The sequence below is a fragment of the Salvelinus alpinus genome, chromosome 10 (genome assembly GCF_045679555.1).
Source record: "Salvelinus alpinus chromosome 10, SLU_Salpinus.1, whole genome shotgun sequence".
NCBI lineage: Eukaryota > Metazoa > Chordata > Actinopteri > Salmoniformes > Salmonidae > Salvelinus > Salvelinus alpinus.
In genome coordinates, this window is record NC_092095.1 from 18,465,676 (window position 1) to 18,483,998 (window position 18,323).

The 18,323-nt window shown below is 44.7% G+C and overlaps 1 protein-coding gene across 4 annotated transcripts in view; it reads right to left on the bottom strand.

The window, feature by feature from the left end:
* The window catches only part of LOC139531628 (SH3 domain-containing kinase-binding protein 1-like), a 42,995-nt gene that overhangs the window by 13,055 nt on the left and 11,617 nt on the right, over positions 1–18,323 (bottom strand). For 3 of the 4 annotated variants that reach the window (XM_071328254.1, XM_071328250.1, XM_071328253.1), the window contains exons 3-7: positions 12,778–12,880; positions 9,743–9,849; positions 7,982–8,126; positions 6,013–6,086; positions 5,832–5,915 (exon numbers count right to left, since the gene is read on the bottom strand). In XM_071328254.1, the coding sequence (XP_071184355.1) occupies positions 5,832–5,915; positions 6,013–6,086; positions 7,982–8,126; positions 9,743–9,849; positions 12,778–12,880 (513 nt within the window). The remainder of the gene's footprint in view (positions 1–5,831; positions 5,916–6,012; positions 6,087–7,981; positions 8,127–9,742; positions 9,850–12,777; positions 12,881–18,323) is intronic. The other variant, XM_071328252.1, reaches the window with a different exon arrangement.

The following is an 18,323-nucleotide window of genomic DNA, read 5'->3' on the forward strand; positions in this document are numbered from 1 at the left end:
CCGCTCACCAACCAAGATTTCACAAAATGGGACAAACACCAAATTGAGACTCTGCATGCAGAATTCTGCAAAAATATCCTCCGTGTACAACGTAGAACACCAAATAATGCATGCAGAGCAGAATTAGGCCGATACCCACTAATTATCAAAATCCAGAAAAGAGCCGTTAAATTCTACAACCACCTAAAAGGAAGCGATTCCCAAACCTTCCATAACAAAGCCATCACCTACAGAGAGATGAACCTGGAGAAGAGTCCCCTAAGCAAGCTGGTCCTAGGGCTCTGTTCACAAACACAAACACACCCCACAGAGCCCCAGGACAACAGCACAATTAGACCCAACCAAATCATGAGAAAACAAAAAGATAATTACTTGACACATTGGAAAGAATTAACAAAAAAACAGAGCAAACTAGAATGCTATTTGGCCCTAAACAGAGAGTACACAGTGGCAGAATACCTGACCACTGTGACTGACCCAAACTTAAGGAAAGCTTTGACTATGTACAGACTCAGTGAGCATAGCCTTGCTATTGAGAAAGGCCGCCGTAGGCAGACATGGCTCTCAAGAGAAGACAGGCTATGTGCTCACTGCCCACAAAATGAGGTGGAAACTGAGCTGCACTTCCTAACCTCCTGCCCAATGTATGACCATATTAGAGAGACATATTTCCCTCAGATTACACAGATCCACAAAGAATTTGAAAACAAATGCAATTTTGATAAACTCCCATATCTACTGGGTGAAATTCCACAGTGTGCCATCACAGCAGCAAGATTTGTGACCTGTTGCCACAAGAAAAGGGCAACCAGTGAAGAACAAACACCATTGTAAATACAACCCATATTTATGCTTATTTATTTTAACTTGTGTGCTTTAACCATTTGTACATTGTTACAACACTGTATATATATAATATGACATTTGTAATGTCTTTCTTGTTTTGAAACTTCTGTATGTGTAATGTTTACTGTTAATTTGTATTGTTTATTTCACTTTTGTGTATTATCTACCTCACTTGCTTTGGCAATGTTAACACATGTTTCCCATGCCAATAAAGCCCCTTGAATTGAATTGAATTGAGAGTGAGCGAGAGAAAGAGAACAAAGTGGAGAGAGAGTGAGCGAGAAAAAGAGAACAAAGTGGAGAGAGAGAGAGAGAGAGAGAGAGAAAGAAGAGAGAGTAAAGTGAAGAGAGAGAGAGAGAAAGAGAGAGAGTAAAGTGAAGAGAGAGAGAGAGAAAGAGAGAGAGTAAAGTGAAGAGAGAGAGAGAGAAAGAGAGAGAGTAAAGTGAAGAGAGAGAGAGAGAGAGAGAGAGTAAAGTGAAGAGAGAGAGAGAGAGAGTAAAGTGAAGAAGAGAGAGAGAGAGAGAGTAAAGTGAAGAGAGAGAGAGAGAGTAAAGTGAAGAGAGAGAGAGAGAGTAAAGTGAAGAGAGAGAGAAGAGAGTAAAGTGAAGAGAGAGAGAAGAGAGTAAAGTGAAGAGAGAGAGAGAGAGATAGAGAGAGCAAATTGAAAACAGAGAGAAAGGGAGGGAGAGAGAGCGAGAAAGAGAGAGCAAAGTGAAGAGAGCGAGAGAGAAAGAAAGAGAGAGCAAAGTGAAGAGAGAGAGAGAGAGCAAAGTGAAGAGAGAGAAAAGGAGAGAGAGCAAAGTGAAGAGAGAGAGAGCAAAGTGAAGAGAGAGAGAGAGAGAGCAAAGTGAAGAGAGAGAGAGAGAGCAAAGTGAAGAGAGAGAGAGAGAGCAAAGTGAAGAGAGAGAGAGAGAGCAAAGTGAAGAGAGAGAGAGAGAGCAAAGTGAAGAGAGAGAGAGAGAGCAAAGTGAAGAGAGAGAGAGAGAGCAAAGTGAAGAGAGAGAGAGAGAACAAAGTGAAGAGAGAGAGCAAATTGAAAAGAGAGAGAAAGGGAGAGAGAGAGAGCGAGAAAGAGTTAACACATGTTTCCCATGCCAATAAAGCCCCTTGAATTGAATTGAATTGAGAGAGAGAGAGAGAAAAGGAGAGAGAGCAAAGTGAAGAGAGAGAGAAAAGGAGAGAGAGCAAAGTGAAGAGAGAGAGAGAGAGCAAAGTGAAGAGAGGGAGAGAGAGCAAAGTGAAGAGAGAGAGAGCGAGAAAGAGAGAGCAAAGTGAAGAGAGAGAGAGAGAGCAAAGTGAAGAGAGGGAGAGAGAGCAAAGTGAAGAGAGGGAGAGAGAGCAAAGTGAAGAGAGGGAGAGAGAGCAAAGTGAAGAGAGGGAGAGAGAGCAAAGTGAAGAGAGAGAGAGAGAGAGCAAAGTGAAGAGAGAGAGAGAGAGAGCAAAGTGAAGAGAGGGAGAGAGAGCAAAGTGAAGAGAGGGAGAGAGAGAGCAAAGTGAGGAGAGGGAGAGAGAGCAAAGTGAAGAGAGGGAGAGAGAGAGCAAAGTGAAGAGAGGGAGAGAGAGAGCGAGAGAACAAAGTGAGAAAAAGAGAGAGAGCAAAGTGAAGAGAGAGAGAGAGCAAAGTGAAGAGAGAGAGAAAAGGAGAGAGAGCAAAGTGAAGAGAGAGAGAGAGAGAGCAAAGTGAAGAGAGAGAGAGCGAGAAAGAGAGAGCAAAGTGAAGAGAGGGAGAGAGAGCAAAGTGAAGAGAGGGAGAGAGAGCAAAGTGAAGAGAGGGAGAGAGAGCAAAGTGAAGAGAGAGAGAGAGCAAAGTGAAGAGAGAGAGAGAGCAAAGTGAAGAGAGAGAGAGAGAGAGCAAAGTGAAGAGAGAGAGAGAGAGAGAGCAAAGTGAAGAGAGAGAGAGAGAGCAAAGTGAAGAGAGAGAGAGCGAGAAAGAGAGAGCAAAGTGAAGAGAGAGAGAGAGAAAGAGAGAGAGCAAAGTGAAGAGAGAGAGAGAGAGCAAAGTGAAGAGAGAGAGAGAGAGTAAAGTGAAGAGAGAGAGAGTGAAGTGAGCGAGAGAGAGAGAGATAGAGAGAAAACAAAGTGAAGAGAGAGAGCAAATTGAAAAGAGAGAGAAAGGGAGGAAGAGTGAGAGAGCGAGAAAGAGAGAGCAAAGTGAAGAGAGCGAGAGAGAGAAAGAAAGAGAGAGCAAAGTGAAGAGAGAGAGAAAAGGAGAGAGCAAAGTGAAGAGAGAGAGAAAAGGAGAGAGAGCAAAGTGAAGAGGGAGAGAGAGAGCAAAGTGAAGAGAAAAGGAGAGAGAACAAAGTGAAGAGAGAGAGAGATCAAAGTGAAGAGAGAGATAGAGAGCAAAGTGAAGAGAGAGAGAGAACAAAGTGGAGAGAGAGAGAGAGAGCAAAGTGAAGAGAGAGAGAGAGAGCAAAGTGAAGAGAGGGAGAGAGAGCAAAGTGAAGAGAGAGAGAAAGAGCAAAGTGAAGAGAGCGAGAAAGAGAGAGCAAAGTGAAGAGAGAGAGCAAAGTGAAGAGAGAGAGAGAGAGCGAGAAAGAGAGAGCAAAGTGAAGAGAGAGAGCAAAGTGAAGAGAGAGAGAGAGCAAAGTGAAGAGAGAGAGAGAGAGCAAAGTGAAGAGAGAGAGAGTGAAGTGAGCGAGAGAGAGAGAGATAGAGAGAAAACAAAGTGAAGAGAGAGAGCAAATTGAAAAGAGAGAGAAAGGGAGGAAGAGTGAGAGAGCGAGAAAGAGAGCAAAGTGAAGAGAGCGAGAGAGAGAAAGAAAGAGAGAGCAAAGTGAAGAGAGAGAGAAAAGGAGAGAGAGCAAAGTGAAGAGAGAGAGAGAGAGCAAAGTGAAGAGAGAGAAAAGGAGAGAGAACAAAGTGAAGAGAGAGAGAGATCAAAGTGAAGAGAGAGATAGAGAGCAAAGTGAAGAGAGAGAGAGAGAACAAAGTGGAGAGAGAGAGAGCAAAGTGAAGAGAGAGAGAGAGAGCAAAGTGAAGAGAGAGAGAGCAAAGTGAAGAGAGAGAGAGTGAAGTGAGCGAGAGACAGATAGAGAGAACAAAGTGAAGAGAGAGAGCAAATTGAAAAGAGAGAGAAAGGGAGAGAGAGAGAGCGAGAAAGAGAGAGCAAAGTGGAGAAAGAGAGAGAGCGAGAAAGAGAGAGCAAAGTGAAGAGAGAGAGAGAGAGCAAAGTGAAGAGAGAGAGAGAGAGCAAAGTGAAGAGAGAGAGAGAGAGCAAAGTGAAGAGAGAGAGATAACAAAGTGAAGAGAGAGAGATAACAAAGTGAAGAGAGAGAGAGAGCAAAGTGAAGAGAGAGAGAGAGAGAGAGAGAGAGAGAGAAAGAAAGAAAGAGCAAAGTGAAGAGAGAGAGAGAGCAAAGTGAAGAGAGAGAGAGAGAGCAAAGTGAAGAGAGAGAGCAAAGTGAAGAGAGAGAGAGAGAGCAAAGTGAAGAGAGAGAGAGCGAGAAAGAGAGAGCAAAGTGAAGAGAGAGAGAGAGAGAGAGCAAAGTGAAGAGAGAGAGAGAGAGAGAGAGAGAGCAAAGTGAAGAGAGAGAGAGCGAGAAAGAGAGAGCAAAGTGAAGAGAGGGAGAGAGAGAGCAAAGTGAAGAGAGAGAGAGAGAGAGAGAGCAAAGTGAAGAGAGAGAAAGAGAGCAAAGTGAAGAGAGAGGAGAGAGAGAGAACAAAGTGAGAAAGAGAGAGAGAGCAAAGTGAAGAGAGGAGAGAGAGAACAAAGTGAAGAGAGGAGAGAGAGAACAAAGTGAAGAGAGAGAGGAGGGAGCAAAGTGGAGAGAGAGCGAGAAAGAGAGAGCAAAGTGAAGAGAGAGAGAGAGAGAGAGAAAGAAAGAAAGAGAGAGCAAAGTGAAGAGAGAGAGAGAAAAGGAGAGAGAGCAAAGTGAAGAGAGAGAGAGAACAAAGTGAAGAGAGAGAGAGAACAAAGTGAAGAGAGAGAGGAGAGAGAGAGCGAGAGAGCAAAGTTAAGAGAGAGAGAAAATTAGATGTAGGCTTGTCTTACTATAGTCCTGTGGTTCTAGACACAGACCTGCTACATCAGCCATGCTATTTCAGCCCTGCCAGCCGCAGTGACTCAGTGTGTGTGTCTGTGTCTGTGTGTACATGTAGGTGAAAACCTCTACTGCCCTCCCTCCCTCCGTTACTCCCTCCCTCCCTGTAGAGCGCTCTCACACGCCTTCATCACTGAACGGTGTGTGTGTGATATAATGAGGTACTTCCTGAAACTGAAAAAGAGGAAAAGGAGGAGCCTGGAATGGACTTCCTTCCTCCCATTTACACGTAAACACTGACATCGTATACAGATGTAGGATCTTAACTTGTCGTGCAGCGTTTCCCAAACTCGGTCCTCGGGACCCCAAGAGGTGTATGTTTTGGTTTTTGCCCTAACACTACACAGCTGATTCAAATGATCAAAGCTAGATGAGTTGATTATTTGAATCAGCTGTGTAGTGGTAGGGGAAAAACTAAATGTACACCCTTGTGGTCCCAAGGACCGAGTTTGGGAAATTCTTTTGTAGTGTATTTCAGGTTTAAAAAGGCTTCCAAACGTTTGTGATTTTCACTTTAAAAATGTCAGACATGATTTACCCTAAAGACAAATGTCCATTAATTATAATCCATATAATAATTCACATTTCTTGCTGCTGAATAATTATTTTCCTGCTTTAGCAAACTGGCTCAAATTAAAATCCTACATCTGTATGCACCATTAAAGGGATAGTTCAGGCAGAATCTATACTTGGGTGGAATTTCCCTTACATTGAGTTCTGTCTGAAGGCCCATAGTTACAGAATCCACAATAGTCCATTGTTTCCTTCTGCCATAGCCAGCTTCCATAATTAGGATAATCTAAATTCATGAATTTAAACAGCTGGACTATTGTGGATTCTGTCACTATGGGCCTTCAGACAACTCAAGATAAGGGTAATTCCACCCAAATATAGATTCTGCCTGAACTATCCCTTTAAGTTTGTGTGCGTGCGTGTATCACCTTCCCTCCCTCCATGTCTCCAGATGCAGGTCCCAGTCTGATGGGCTGGTCTTTAAAGATGTCACCGAACCCAAACCCTCGAACCTGGAGACACACGTTACCATGACTATAGTTACCACGACAATACTGTTCTAACACATTACACGTATCATGAAACTGTTATTAAACTACACAGACAGACCTTCTTGGGTTGAATCTCTCCACTGTCAGAGCGACTCTCTCCTCCGTCACTCTCGCTGCCTGGACTGTCTTTACCTACACACACACACACACACACACACACACACACACACACACACACACACACACACACACACACACACACACACACACACACACACACACACACACACACACACACACACACACACACACACACACACACAGACACACAGACTATTTATGCTAACAATTTATTAGAAACCATGTTGAGTTCAGCAGAATCATGTAACAATGTTCTTTAATTGTGTTACATCATATGAATATTGATCTGCCATTTCATGCATATAAAGAACATTTCATCAGTAAGCAGGTTTCCATCCAACCTTTTTGTGTGTGTAAAGTACACGTTGGATAAAAATATGTCACGACAGGCCTGACGGAAAACTTTCCAAATGTCAACAAAACTAAATCCACTAGACAAGGTGGTAAAATGAATTTTACAAGAAATTACGGTGGAAACGTTTTTATACGGAAATATTGATATGACAACCATCCTATCGAAGTCAGCTTGGAGTCATGCGATGGATGACATGTTGTGTGGTCCTCCCACCACGACTCGTCGGGAAACCATGCAGTTTATTAGACTTGTGGCGGATGAATCAGAATTAGTTGGGTAACATAGATAATTAAGATGTTTTATTTGCATAATATGCTTATGTGAGATACTTGTCATAAGAATGTATCCTTCTGGACTATAGTGTTGGAGAATATCAGAAAGGGACGAGAACAGAATGGAACAATGTCTTCATATGTGAATGTGTCTTTACCTATTCTTAAACCATGTGAAGGGATGGCGTGATTAATGGGGAACCAATTACTTGTCTCCACAATGTCTGTGCGCCAGTCACTCCCTCCTTTTCCCATTGGGGGGAGGTGTCTGGCAGTGTCTGGAAACATTGTATGTCCTCTCTGATCTTACACTTATCCTGGGATAGTGTATGACCTAGAGGCTCACTCCCCTCAGTGAGCTTGTCCAGGAGTGGGGTCAAGAGGGGGTTTACTTGAGATGGGCGTATCTAGAGTTGATAATTGATATATGCCATTGGATGAGTTGGTGTTTTTGTACTATGAAGTACCAGGAACGAGATTAGAACCTCGTCTGAGGGACCAAACTCAACGATAATTAATAGCGAATGTTATCTGGCTAAGGGATACTCCTTTCTCAAGAAAAAGTATTTCTTTGTGAACAGTTCCTAAGATCTGTGGTTCGTCATGTAAATTGAGAGGAGTGTATCTTGGCTATAAAAGATATTTGTATTTTTCTGTTGGTACTTCTCAACGGTTCATTAGAAATAGGGAATTGTTGAAAGTCAAATGCTATTGCAAAGCTTATTATTATTATTAAAGATGTAGTTTAAGTATAACTCTGACTGGTGTGTAGTCTGTAACTCTCCTCATTTGGTTAAGCAGAAATATGCCACCACAGACTACAGATTAAATAAATTATGATTCATTTCACAGGGTGGTGAAAGTGCACGGTAATGAGCTTGATGCTGCTTTCCAATGAATATCGAGGGTCTTATTCTGGTGACATGATGATCTATGCTTGACTGCCGTTTGACAAATAGAAATCCATAATAATCTCATCATGTAGACTAGACAACCCTCACAGCCTACCTGCACTGTATCTGTAGCTGTTGGCTAGAGTAGAGTTGAAAATGCGATAGAAACACATAGAATTTAAGAATTTTTATTTGGTATGTGAAAATATAAGCCAAAAGTTACTTTGTGTGCGCACTACGTCATCACGCACTGATTTTTAACCATAACAAGTCTGTTTAGTGGAAACACACCACTGGTGGGAAAATGCGCATATTTACTTTATGCAGATTTTAGAATATTCGCATGAAAATCTGTCACCAATTGGATGAAAACCTAGCTTGTGATGGTTTGTGCATGTGCATGGCTGTGATGAGTGTGTGACTCACTGGTCTTGTTGCTGCGTAGCTCCTCCTGTGATGACCTAGTGGATGTGTCTCGTGAAGGGGGCGTGTCCTCCAGCTCTCTGGTGAAGTTGGAGGGAAACATCCCTGTCTTACCGTTCAGACTGCCCTCCCACCAGCCCTCCTCCACCTGAACACATGAAACATCCCTGTCTTACCCTTCAGACTGCCCTCCCACCAGCCCTCCTCCACCTGAACACATGAAACATCCCTGTCTTACTGTTCAGACTGCCCTCCCACCAGCCCTCCTCCACCTGAACACATGAAACATCCCTGTCTTACCCTTCAGACTGTGCTCCCACCAGCCCTCCTCCACCTGAACACACAAGTCAATATTGTAATGAAACAGGGAGAGTGAAGTTGTCTGAAGATTAAAATTGAAAGCACAAGGTTCTGGTTGGGAGACCTGCATGCTCTCCATGGTGTAAGACAGCTAGCTCCCGTGGAGGAGCTAATATACATGACTGTGAACACAGGGTCACTACAGTATTATAATGTGGTTTAACAGATCTGTCATGTGGCCATCAGAGGAGGAAGTTACTACAGTAAAGAAAAAGTTGAAAACGACACACACCCAAACACACAGTCACCCTCCCCTCTCACCTCCCCCAGTATGTCAGCCTCCCCTCTCACCTCCCCCAGTATGTCAGCCTCCCCTCTCACCTCCCCCAGTATGTCAGCCTCCCCTCTCACCTCCCCCAGTATGTCAGCCTCCCCTCCCACCTCCCCCAGTATGTCAGCCTCCCCTCCCACCTCCCCCAGTATGTCAGCCTCCCCTCCCACCTCCCCCAGTATGTCAGCCTCCCCTCCCACCTCCCCCAGTATGTCAGCCTCCCCTCCCACCTCCCCCAGTATGTCAGCCTCCCCTCCCCCAGTATGTCAGCCTCCCCTCCCCCAGTATGTCAGCCTCCCCTCCCCCAGTATGTCAGCCTCCCCTCTCACCTCCCCCAGTATGTCAGCCTCCCCTCTCACCTCCCCCAGTATGTCAGCCTCCCCTCTCACCTCCCCCAGTATGTCAGCCTCCCCTCTCACCTCCTCCAGTATGTCAGCCTCCCATCTCACCTCCCCCAGTATGTCAGCCTCCCCTCTCACCTCCTCCAGTATGTCAGCCTCCCCTCTCACCTCCCCCAGTATGTCAGCCTCCCCTCTCACCTCCCCCAGTATGTCAGCCTCCCCTCTCACCTCCCCCAGTATGTCAGCCTCCCCTCTCACCTCCCCCAGTATGTCAGCCTCCCCTCTCACCTCCCCCAGTATGTCAGCCTCCCCTCTCACCTCCTCCAGTATGTCAGCCTCCCCTCTCACCTCCCCCAGTATGTCAGCCTCCCCTCTCACCTCCCCCAGTATGTCAGCCTCCCCTCTCACCTCCCCCAGTATGTCAGCCTCCCCTCTCACCTCCCCCAGTATGTCAGCCTCCCCTCTCACCTCCCCCAGTATGTCAGCCTCCCCTCTCACCTCCCCCAGTATGTCAGCCTCCCCTCTCACCTCCTCCAGTATGTCAGCCTCCCCTCTCACCTCCCCCCTCACCTCCCCCAGTATGTCAGCCTCCCCTCTCACCTCCCCCAGTATGTCAGCCTCCCCTCTCACCTCCCCCAGTATGTCAGCCTCCCCTCTCACCTCCCCCAGTATGTCAGCCTCCCCTCTCACCTCCTCCAGTATGTCAGCCTCCCCTCTCACCTCCCCCCTCACCTCCCCCAGTATGTCAGCCTCCCCTCTCACCTCCCCCAGTATGTCAGCCTCCCCTCTCACCTCCCCCAGTATGTGGATGACATCTCCTATCTTCAGCTCCAGCTCATCCTCGTTCTGGGGAACATAGCTGAAGGAAGCCTTACACCTCCTCTGGCTGATCTGATCTCCTGGAACACACACCCTAGAATATTATTTAACTATTTATTATGTTCACAAATATTATTTGTAGCCCACTGCACACATACTAACATTATATATACATATACACACACACACTACCGGTCAAAAGTTTTAGAACACTCATTCAAGGGTTTTTCTTTATTTTTACTAATTTCTACATTGTAGAATAATAGTGAAGACATCAAAACTATGAAATAACACATATGGAATCATGTAGTAACCAAAAAAGTGTTAAACAATATATTTTTTATTTGAGATTCTTCAAACAGCCACCTTTTGCCTTGATGACAGCTTTGCACACTCTTGGCATTCTCTCAACCAGCTTAACAATGTAGCAACCTGGAATGCATTTCAATTAACAGGTGTGCTTTCTTAAAAGTTAATTTGTAGAATTTCTTTCCTTCTTAATGCATTTGAGCCAATCAGTTGTGTTGTAACAAGGTAGGGTTGGTATACAGAAGATAGTCCTATTTGGTAAAAGACCAAGTCCATATTACGGCAAGAACAGCTCAGAAAAGCAAAGAGAAATTACAGTCCATTACTTTAAGACATGAAGGTCAGTCAATACGGAAAATTTCAAGAACTTTGAAAGTTTCTTCAAGTGCAGTCGCAGAAACCATTAAGCGCTATGATGAAACTGGCTCTCATGAGGACCGCCACAGGAATGGAAGACCCTACGCTTTTTCTTCCTGAGGTCTTGGCTGATTTCTTTTGATTTTCCCATGATGTCAAGCAAAGAGGCACTGAGTTTGAAGGTAGGCCTTAAAATACATCCACAGGTACACCTCCAATTGACTAAAATTATGTAAATTAGTCTATCAGAAGCTTCTAAAGCCATGACATAATTTTCTGGAATTTCCCAAGCTGTTTAAAAGGCACAGTCAACATAGTGTATGTAAACTTCTGTGATACAGTGATACAGTGAATTATAAGTGAAATAATCTGTCTGTAAACAATTGTTGGAAATATTACTTGTGTCATGCACAAAGTAGATGTCCTAACCAACTTGCCAAAACTATAGTTTGTTAACAAGAAATTTGTGGAGTGGTTGAAAAACAAGTTTTAATGACTCCAACCTAAGTGTATGTAAACTTCCGACTTCAACAGCATGTATATACAGTGGGGAGAACAAGTATTTGATACACTGCCGATTTTGCAGGTTTTCCTACTTACAAAGCATGTAGAGGTCTGTAATTTTTATCATAGGTACACTTTAACTGTGAGAGACGGAATCTAAAACAAAAATCCAGAAAATCACATTGTATGATTTTTAAGTAATTAATTTGCATTTTATTGCATGACATAAGTATTTGATCACCTACCAACCAGTAAGAATTCCGGCTCTCACAGACCTGTTAGTTTTTCTTTAAGAAGCCCTCCTGTTCTCCACTCATTACCTGTATTAACTGCAACTGTTTGAACTCGTTACCTGTATAAAAGACACCTGTCCACACACTCAATCAAACAGACTCCAACCTCTCCACAATGGCCAAGACCAGAGAGCTGTGTAAGGACATCAGGGATAAAATTGTAGACCTACACAAGGCTGGGATGGGCTACAGGACAATAGGCAAGCAGCTTGGTGAGAAGGCAGCAACTGTTGGTGCAATTATTAGAAAATGGAAGAAGTTCAAGATGACGGTCAATCACCCTCGGTCTGGGGCTCCATGCAAGATCTCACCTCGTGGGGCATCAATGATCATGAGGAAGGTGAGGGATCAGCCCAGAACTACACGGCAGGACCTGGTCAATGACCGGAAGAGAGCTGGGACCACAGTCTCAAAGAAAACCATTAGTAACACACTACGCCGTCATGGATTAAAATCCTGCAGCGCACGCAAGGTCCCCCTGCTCAAGCCAACGCATGTCCAGGCCCGTCTGAAGTTTGCCAATGACCATCTGGATGATCCAGAGGAGGAATGGGAGAAGGTCATGTGGTCTGATGAGACAAAAATAGAGCTTTTTGGTATAAACTCCACTCGCCGTGTTTGGAGGAAGAAGAAGGATGAGTACAACCCCAAGAACACCATCCCAACCGTGAAGCATGGAGGTGGAAACATCATTCTTTGGGGATGCTTTTCTGCAAAGGGGACAGGACGACTCTACCGTATTGAGGGGAGGATGGATGGGGCCATGTATCGCGAGATCTTGGCCAACAACCTCCTTCCCTCAGTAAGAGCATTGAAGATGGGTCGTGGCTGGGTCTTCCAGCATGACAACGACTCGAAACAGACAGCCAGGGCAACTAAGGGGTGGCTCCGTAAGAAGCATCTCAAGGTCCTGGAGTGGCCTAGCCAGTCTCCAGACCTGAACCCAATAGAAAATCTTTGGAGGGAGCTGAAAGTCCGTATTGCCCAGCGACAGCCCCGAAACCTGAAAGCTCTGGAGAAGGTCTGTATGGAGGAGTGGGCCAAAATCCCTGCTGCAGTGTGTGCAAACCTGGTCAAGAACTACAGGAAACGTATGATCTCTGTAATTGCAAACAAAGGTTTCTGTACCAAATATTAAGTTCTGCTTTTCTGATGTATCAAATACTTATGTCATGCAATAAAATGCAAATTAATTACTTAAAAATCATACAATGTGATTTTCTGGATTTTTGTTTTAGATTCCGACTCTCACAGTAGAAGTGTACCTATGATAAAAATGACAGACCTCTACGTGCTTTGTAAGTAGGAAAACCTGCAAAATCGGCAGTGTATCAAATACTTGTTCTCCCCACTGTATATAGTACTGTTAATATTGTGAATAATTCCTTTAGTGAACGGTAGTACCAGGAATGTGTGCACGTGTGTGTGAAGGACAAAGGATAACCTGACGCTAATCCCTATCACTCTAATAGGATCTGTGTATGAGCAGGGGGACATTAACCTACCTAAGGATGTGTGTGTGTGTGTGAAGGGGGGGGGGGGTACCTTTCCTGGCTGGTCGTAGGTCAGGCTCAGGTACAAGGCTTGTACTGCCATTGGACAAATCAGATTTAGGACCCGCCACTCTCTTCACCTCCTTCTTCATCTCCTGGACAGAGACAGAGACAGAGACAGAGACAGAGAGAGAGAGAGAGAGACAGAGACAGAGACAGAGACAGAGACAGAGACAGAGACAGAGACAGAGACAGAGACAGAGACAGAGAGAGAGACAGAGACACAGAGACACAGAGACACAGAGACACAGAGACACAGAGAGAGAGAGATAGAACCACAGAGGGAGAGACACAGAGAGAGAGAGAGAGAGAGAGAGAGAGAGAGAGAGAGAGAGAGAGAGAGAGAGAGATAGAAACACAGAGAGAGAGAGACAGAGAGAGAGAGAGAGAGAGAGAGAGAGAGAGAGAGAGAGAGAGACAGAGACACAGAGACAGAGAGAGAGAGAGATAGAAACACAGAGAGGGAGAGAGACAAAAACACAGAGAGAGAGAGAGTTTGAATGTTTGTTTTGTATCTCTGTGTATCTTATGTCCCATCTATCTATCAGGTGCTGAAGTCATGGTAATGGTTAAAAGGTCTGTAACTTGAGTCACCTAACCCTTTATGAGCAGGAAGAGGAACACACACACACACACTTCATGTCCACCCATAAACGCTAACGCAGTTATTGTGTCTTGCACTTTTTTTCTTATGTAAACTATCACAGGACACACACGACCCAAGTTACTGTGTGTACGTCAGCGTTGCCCTACCCGAGTTACTGTGTGTACGCCAGCATTGCCCTACCCGAGTTACTGTGTGTACATCAGCATTGCCCTACCCGAGTTACTGTGTGTACGTCAGCATTGCCCTACCCGAGTTACTGTGTGTACGTCAGCATTGCCCTACCCGAGTTACTGTGTGTACGTCAGCATTGCCCTACCCGAGTTACTGTGTGTACGCCAGCAAATCTCTACCCGAGTTACTGTGTGTACGCCAGCATTTCCCTACCCGAGTTACTGTGTGTACGCCAGCGTTGCCCTACCCGAGTTACTGTGTGTACGCCAGCAAATCCCTACCCGAGTTACTGTGTGTACGTCAGCATTGCCCTACCCGAGTTACTGTGTGTACGCCAGCAAATCCCTACCCGAGTTACTGTGTGTACATCAGCTTTGCCCTACCCGAGTTACTGTGTGTACGCCAGCAAATCCCTACCCGAGTTACTGTGTGTACGCCAGCAAATCCCTACCCGAGTTACTGTGTGTACATCAGCGTTGCCCTACCCGAGTTACTGTGTGTACGCCAGCAAATCCCTACCCGAGTTACTGTGTGTACGTCAGCATTGCCCTACCCGAGTTACTGTGTACACCAGCAAATCCCTACCCGAGTTACTGTGTGTACGTCAGCGTTGCCCTACCCGAGTTACTGTGTGTACGTCAGTGTTGCCCTACCCGAGTTACTGTGTGTACGTCAGCGTTGCCCTACCCGAGTTACTGTGTGTACGTCAGCATTGCCCTACCCGAGTTACTGTGTGTACGTCAGCGTTGCCCTACCCGAGTTACTGTGTGTACGTCAGCATTGCCCTACCCGAGTTACTGTGTGTACGTCAGCGTTGCCCTAACCGAGTTACTGTGTGTACGTCGGCGTTTCCCTACCCGAGTTACTGTGTGTATGCCAGCAAATCCCTACCCGAGTTACTGTGTGTACGTCAGCATTGCCCTACCCGAGTTACTGTGTGTACGTCAGCATTGCCCTACCCGAGTTACTGTGTGTACGTCAGCATTGCCCTACCCGAGTTACTGTGTGTACGTCAGCTTTGCCCTACCCGAGTTACTGTGTGTACGCCAGCATTCCCCTACCCGAGTTACTGTGTGTACGTCAGCATTCCCCTACCCGAGTTACTGTGTGTACGTCAGCATTGCCCTACCCGAGTTACTGTGTGTACGTCAGCAAATCCCTACAGCTGCAACATACACAGCCTTTTTATTCACACACACGGCTGTGTATTTCACAGTTCTTTAATGCATTCGTCAGGATGCAGTTTCATAATCCCTGCTCTGCAGCTAACAGACTAACGCAATAACACACACACACACCTCAGTGTGTCAGAGTATAAGTGAGTGTGTTTCTCTATAGAAGGAAACCAAACTGATATAACAAAAGGAAGGGGAACAGATTTGCAATGTCAGAACAGGAAACACCTGCTTACTGTACAGTCGTGGCCAAAAGTTTTGAGAATGACACAAATATTAATTTTCAAAGTCTGCTACCTCAGTATGTATGATGGCAATTTGCATATATTGCAGAATGTTATGAAGAGTGATCAGATTAATTGCAAAGTCCCTCTTTGCCATCCAAATGAACTGAATCCCAAAAAAAACACTTCCAATGCATTTCAGCCCTGCCACAAAAGGACCAGCTGACATCATGTCAGTGATTCTCTCGTTAACACAGGTGTGAGTGTTGACGAGGACAAGGCTGGAGATCACTCCGTTATGCTGATTGAGTTCGAATAACAGACTGGAAGCTTCAAAAGGAGGGTGGTGCTTGGAATAATTGTTCTTCCTCTGTCAACCATGGTTACATGCAAGGAAACACGTGCCGTCATCATTGCTTTGCACAAAAAGGGCTTCACAGGCAAGGATATTGCTGCCAGTAAGATTGCACCTAAATCAACCACTTATCGGATCATCGAGAACTTCAAAGAGAGTGGTTAAATTGTTGTGAAGAAGGCTTCAGGGCGCCCAAGAAAGTCCAGCAATTGCCAGGACCGTCTCCTAAAGTTGATTCAGCTGCGGGATCGGGGCACCACCAGTACAGAGCTTGCTCAGGAATGGCAGCAGGCAGGTGTGAGTGCATCTGCACGCACAGTGAGGCGAAGACTTGTGGAGGATGGCCTGGTGTCAAGAAGGGCAGCAAAGAAGCCACTTCTCTCCAGGAAAAACATCAGGGACAGACTGATATTCTGCAAAAGGTACAGGGATTGGACTGCTGAGGACTGGGGTAAAGTCATTTTCTCTGATGAATCCCCTTTCCGATTGTTTGGGCCATCCGGAAAAAAGCTTGTCCGGAGAAGACAAGGTGAGCGCTACCATCAGTCCTGTGTCATGCCAACAGTAAAGCATCCTGAGACCATTCATGTGTGGGGTTGCTTCTCAGCCAAGGGAGTGGGCTCACTCACAATTTTGCCTAAGAACACAGCCATGAATAAAGAATGGTACCAACACATCCTCCGAGAGCAACTTCTCCCAACCATCCAGGAACAGTTTGGTGACGAACAATGCCTTTTAAAGCATGATGGAGCACCTTGCCATAAAGCAAAAGTGATAACTAAGTGGCTCAGGGAACAAAACATCGATATTTTGGGTCCATGGCCAGGACACTCCCCAGACCTTAATCCCATTGAGAACTTCTGGTCAATCCTCAAGAGGCGGGTGGACAAACAAAACCCCACAAATTCTGACAAACTCCAAGCATTGATTATGCAAGAATGGGCTGCCATCAGTCAGGATGTGGCCCAGAAGTTAATTGACAGCATGCCAGGGCGGATTGCAGAGGTCTTGAAAAAGAAGGGTCAACACTGCAAATATTGACTCTTTGCATCAACTTCATGTAATTGTCAATAAAAGCCTTTGACACATGAAATGCCTGTAATTATACTTCAGTATTCCATAGTAACATCTGACAAAAATATCTAAAGACACTGAGGCAGAAGACTTTGTGAAAATTAATATTTGTGTTCTCAAAACTTTTGGCCACGACTGTACACACACACACACACACACACACACACACACACACACACACACACACACACACACACACACACACACACACACACACACACACACACACACACACACACACACACACACACACACACACACACACACACACACACACACACACCTAGTCAAACTCTTTTCCATTGAGATGAACATTTTCCAACCCTGGTCCTGGAAAGCAGTTGTTTTTACAGGTTTTTGTTCCAGCCTAGCACTAACATACCAGCAGGGCCCATATCCATAAAGCATTACAGACTAGGAGTGCTGATCTAGGATCAGGTACCCTCTGTCCATGTAATGTTATTCATTATCATCTGCTCTGAGATGCTTTATGAATACCAAAAAAAATGATAATAATCTAAATCAAATATATTTATAAAAGCCTTTTTACATCAGAAAGATGGAGAAGGGAATCATAAAATTTGTAATTCTTGGCACAGCCAAGCTGACAAGGTGGTGCAGCGCCCGCTTGTTTGGGGAGAACCCTGGCAGTGACTATACAGAGCCTTCTGAAAGAATATACCCACTGACTTATTTCACACTTTGTTGTCACAGCCTGAATTAAAAAAGTATTAATTGTATTTCTCTCTCACCCATCTACACACAATACCCCATAATGACAAAGTGAAAAGATGTTTTTAGAAATGTTTACATTTACATCTCAGTATGTGTTGACCATATATCTAATGCTGTCTGGACCAAAATATTATAGCATGTCATACTATTTCTGGCCAGACCGCGTCAGATACATGGTCTATATATAGAGGGGTGCTGTTCCACTCGCTTAGATGCTTTCTCCGGTGATATAGTTTTAGCAGACAGGAAAAGGCGAAGTGAGAGGGCTAACTCTTACCTAAATCTGTCCAGTACAAGACCAATGCTGTTCTAGGGGTATAATGTGCAGACCTGTGTGTGGAGGGTGGTGTTTGGCCAAGATATGGTGCAGCTCTCCAGAATGTGCTCAGCTGTCTACCACCAATTCTTGCCCATACATTTTTTCATTGTGTGAATTCTTTGCCCTTTGATGGTACATTTTTGATCAATTCCCCATTATATATGTCTCCAGTAGGCCTAGTAAATGTACTGTTATTCCCTCATCATATGGTTACATACACTTCTATCAATGCATGTATTAATTACAGTAATTCACCGTTCTCATCCTCGGAGTGGAAACATTGCAGAGTTCACAACCTTCTACACTTGTGATAAACAAGTTTTGGTTTTGTCCAAAAGTTTTGGTTTTGGTTTTTCACTAGCAATAGCTCAAGTCAAGACAGATAGAAAGGGAGGCAGACAGGTGGCGAAGAGAGATGATTGTGATTGAAAGAACCAGAATTTTCATCAGGTTATTTTCTACTGTTTTTATTTGTCAGCTTTACTTAGTTGAGATGGAAGTTACAGGCCTACTGCTACATTGGCCTATAGGCTGTCTCATTGGCCTATAGGCTGTCTCGGAGTTCTATGAGCTCATTTCTTTAGCCGCCAATGGATCACAGTGTATCAATGTGTTCATATGGCAGAGGCTGCTGCTCTCACCTCAGTTGAATTTGAACATTTTATCATTTTATTTCAGATTTTTATGATTAACCACGTGACAATGATTTTGAGAAAATAAAATGTTATTATTGAAATTAAACTGTTCCACAAAAATGTGCATATAAAAGATAGATCGGTAGAATAAATTGTAAGCTTCTCCAAACTTGAAATTCACCAGCTGCCTATGGTCTTTACTATTACACCTATTGAAACTAATTATGAACGTGCATGCGGGTG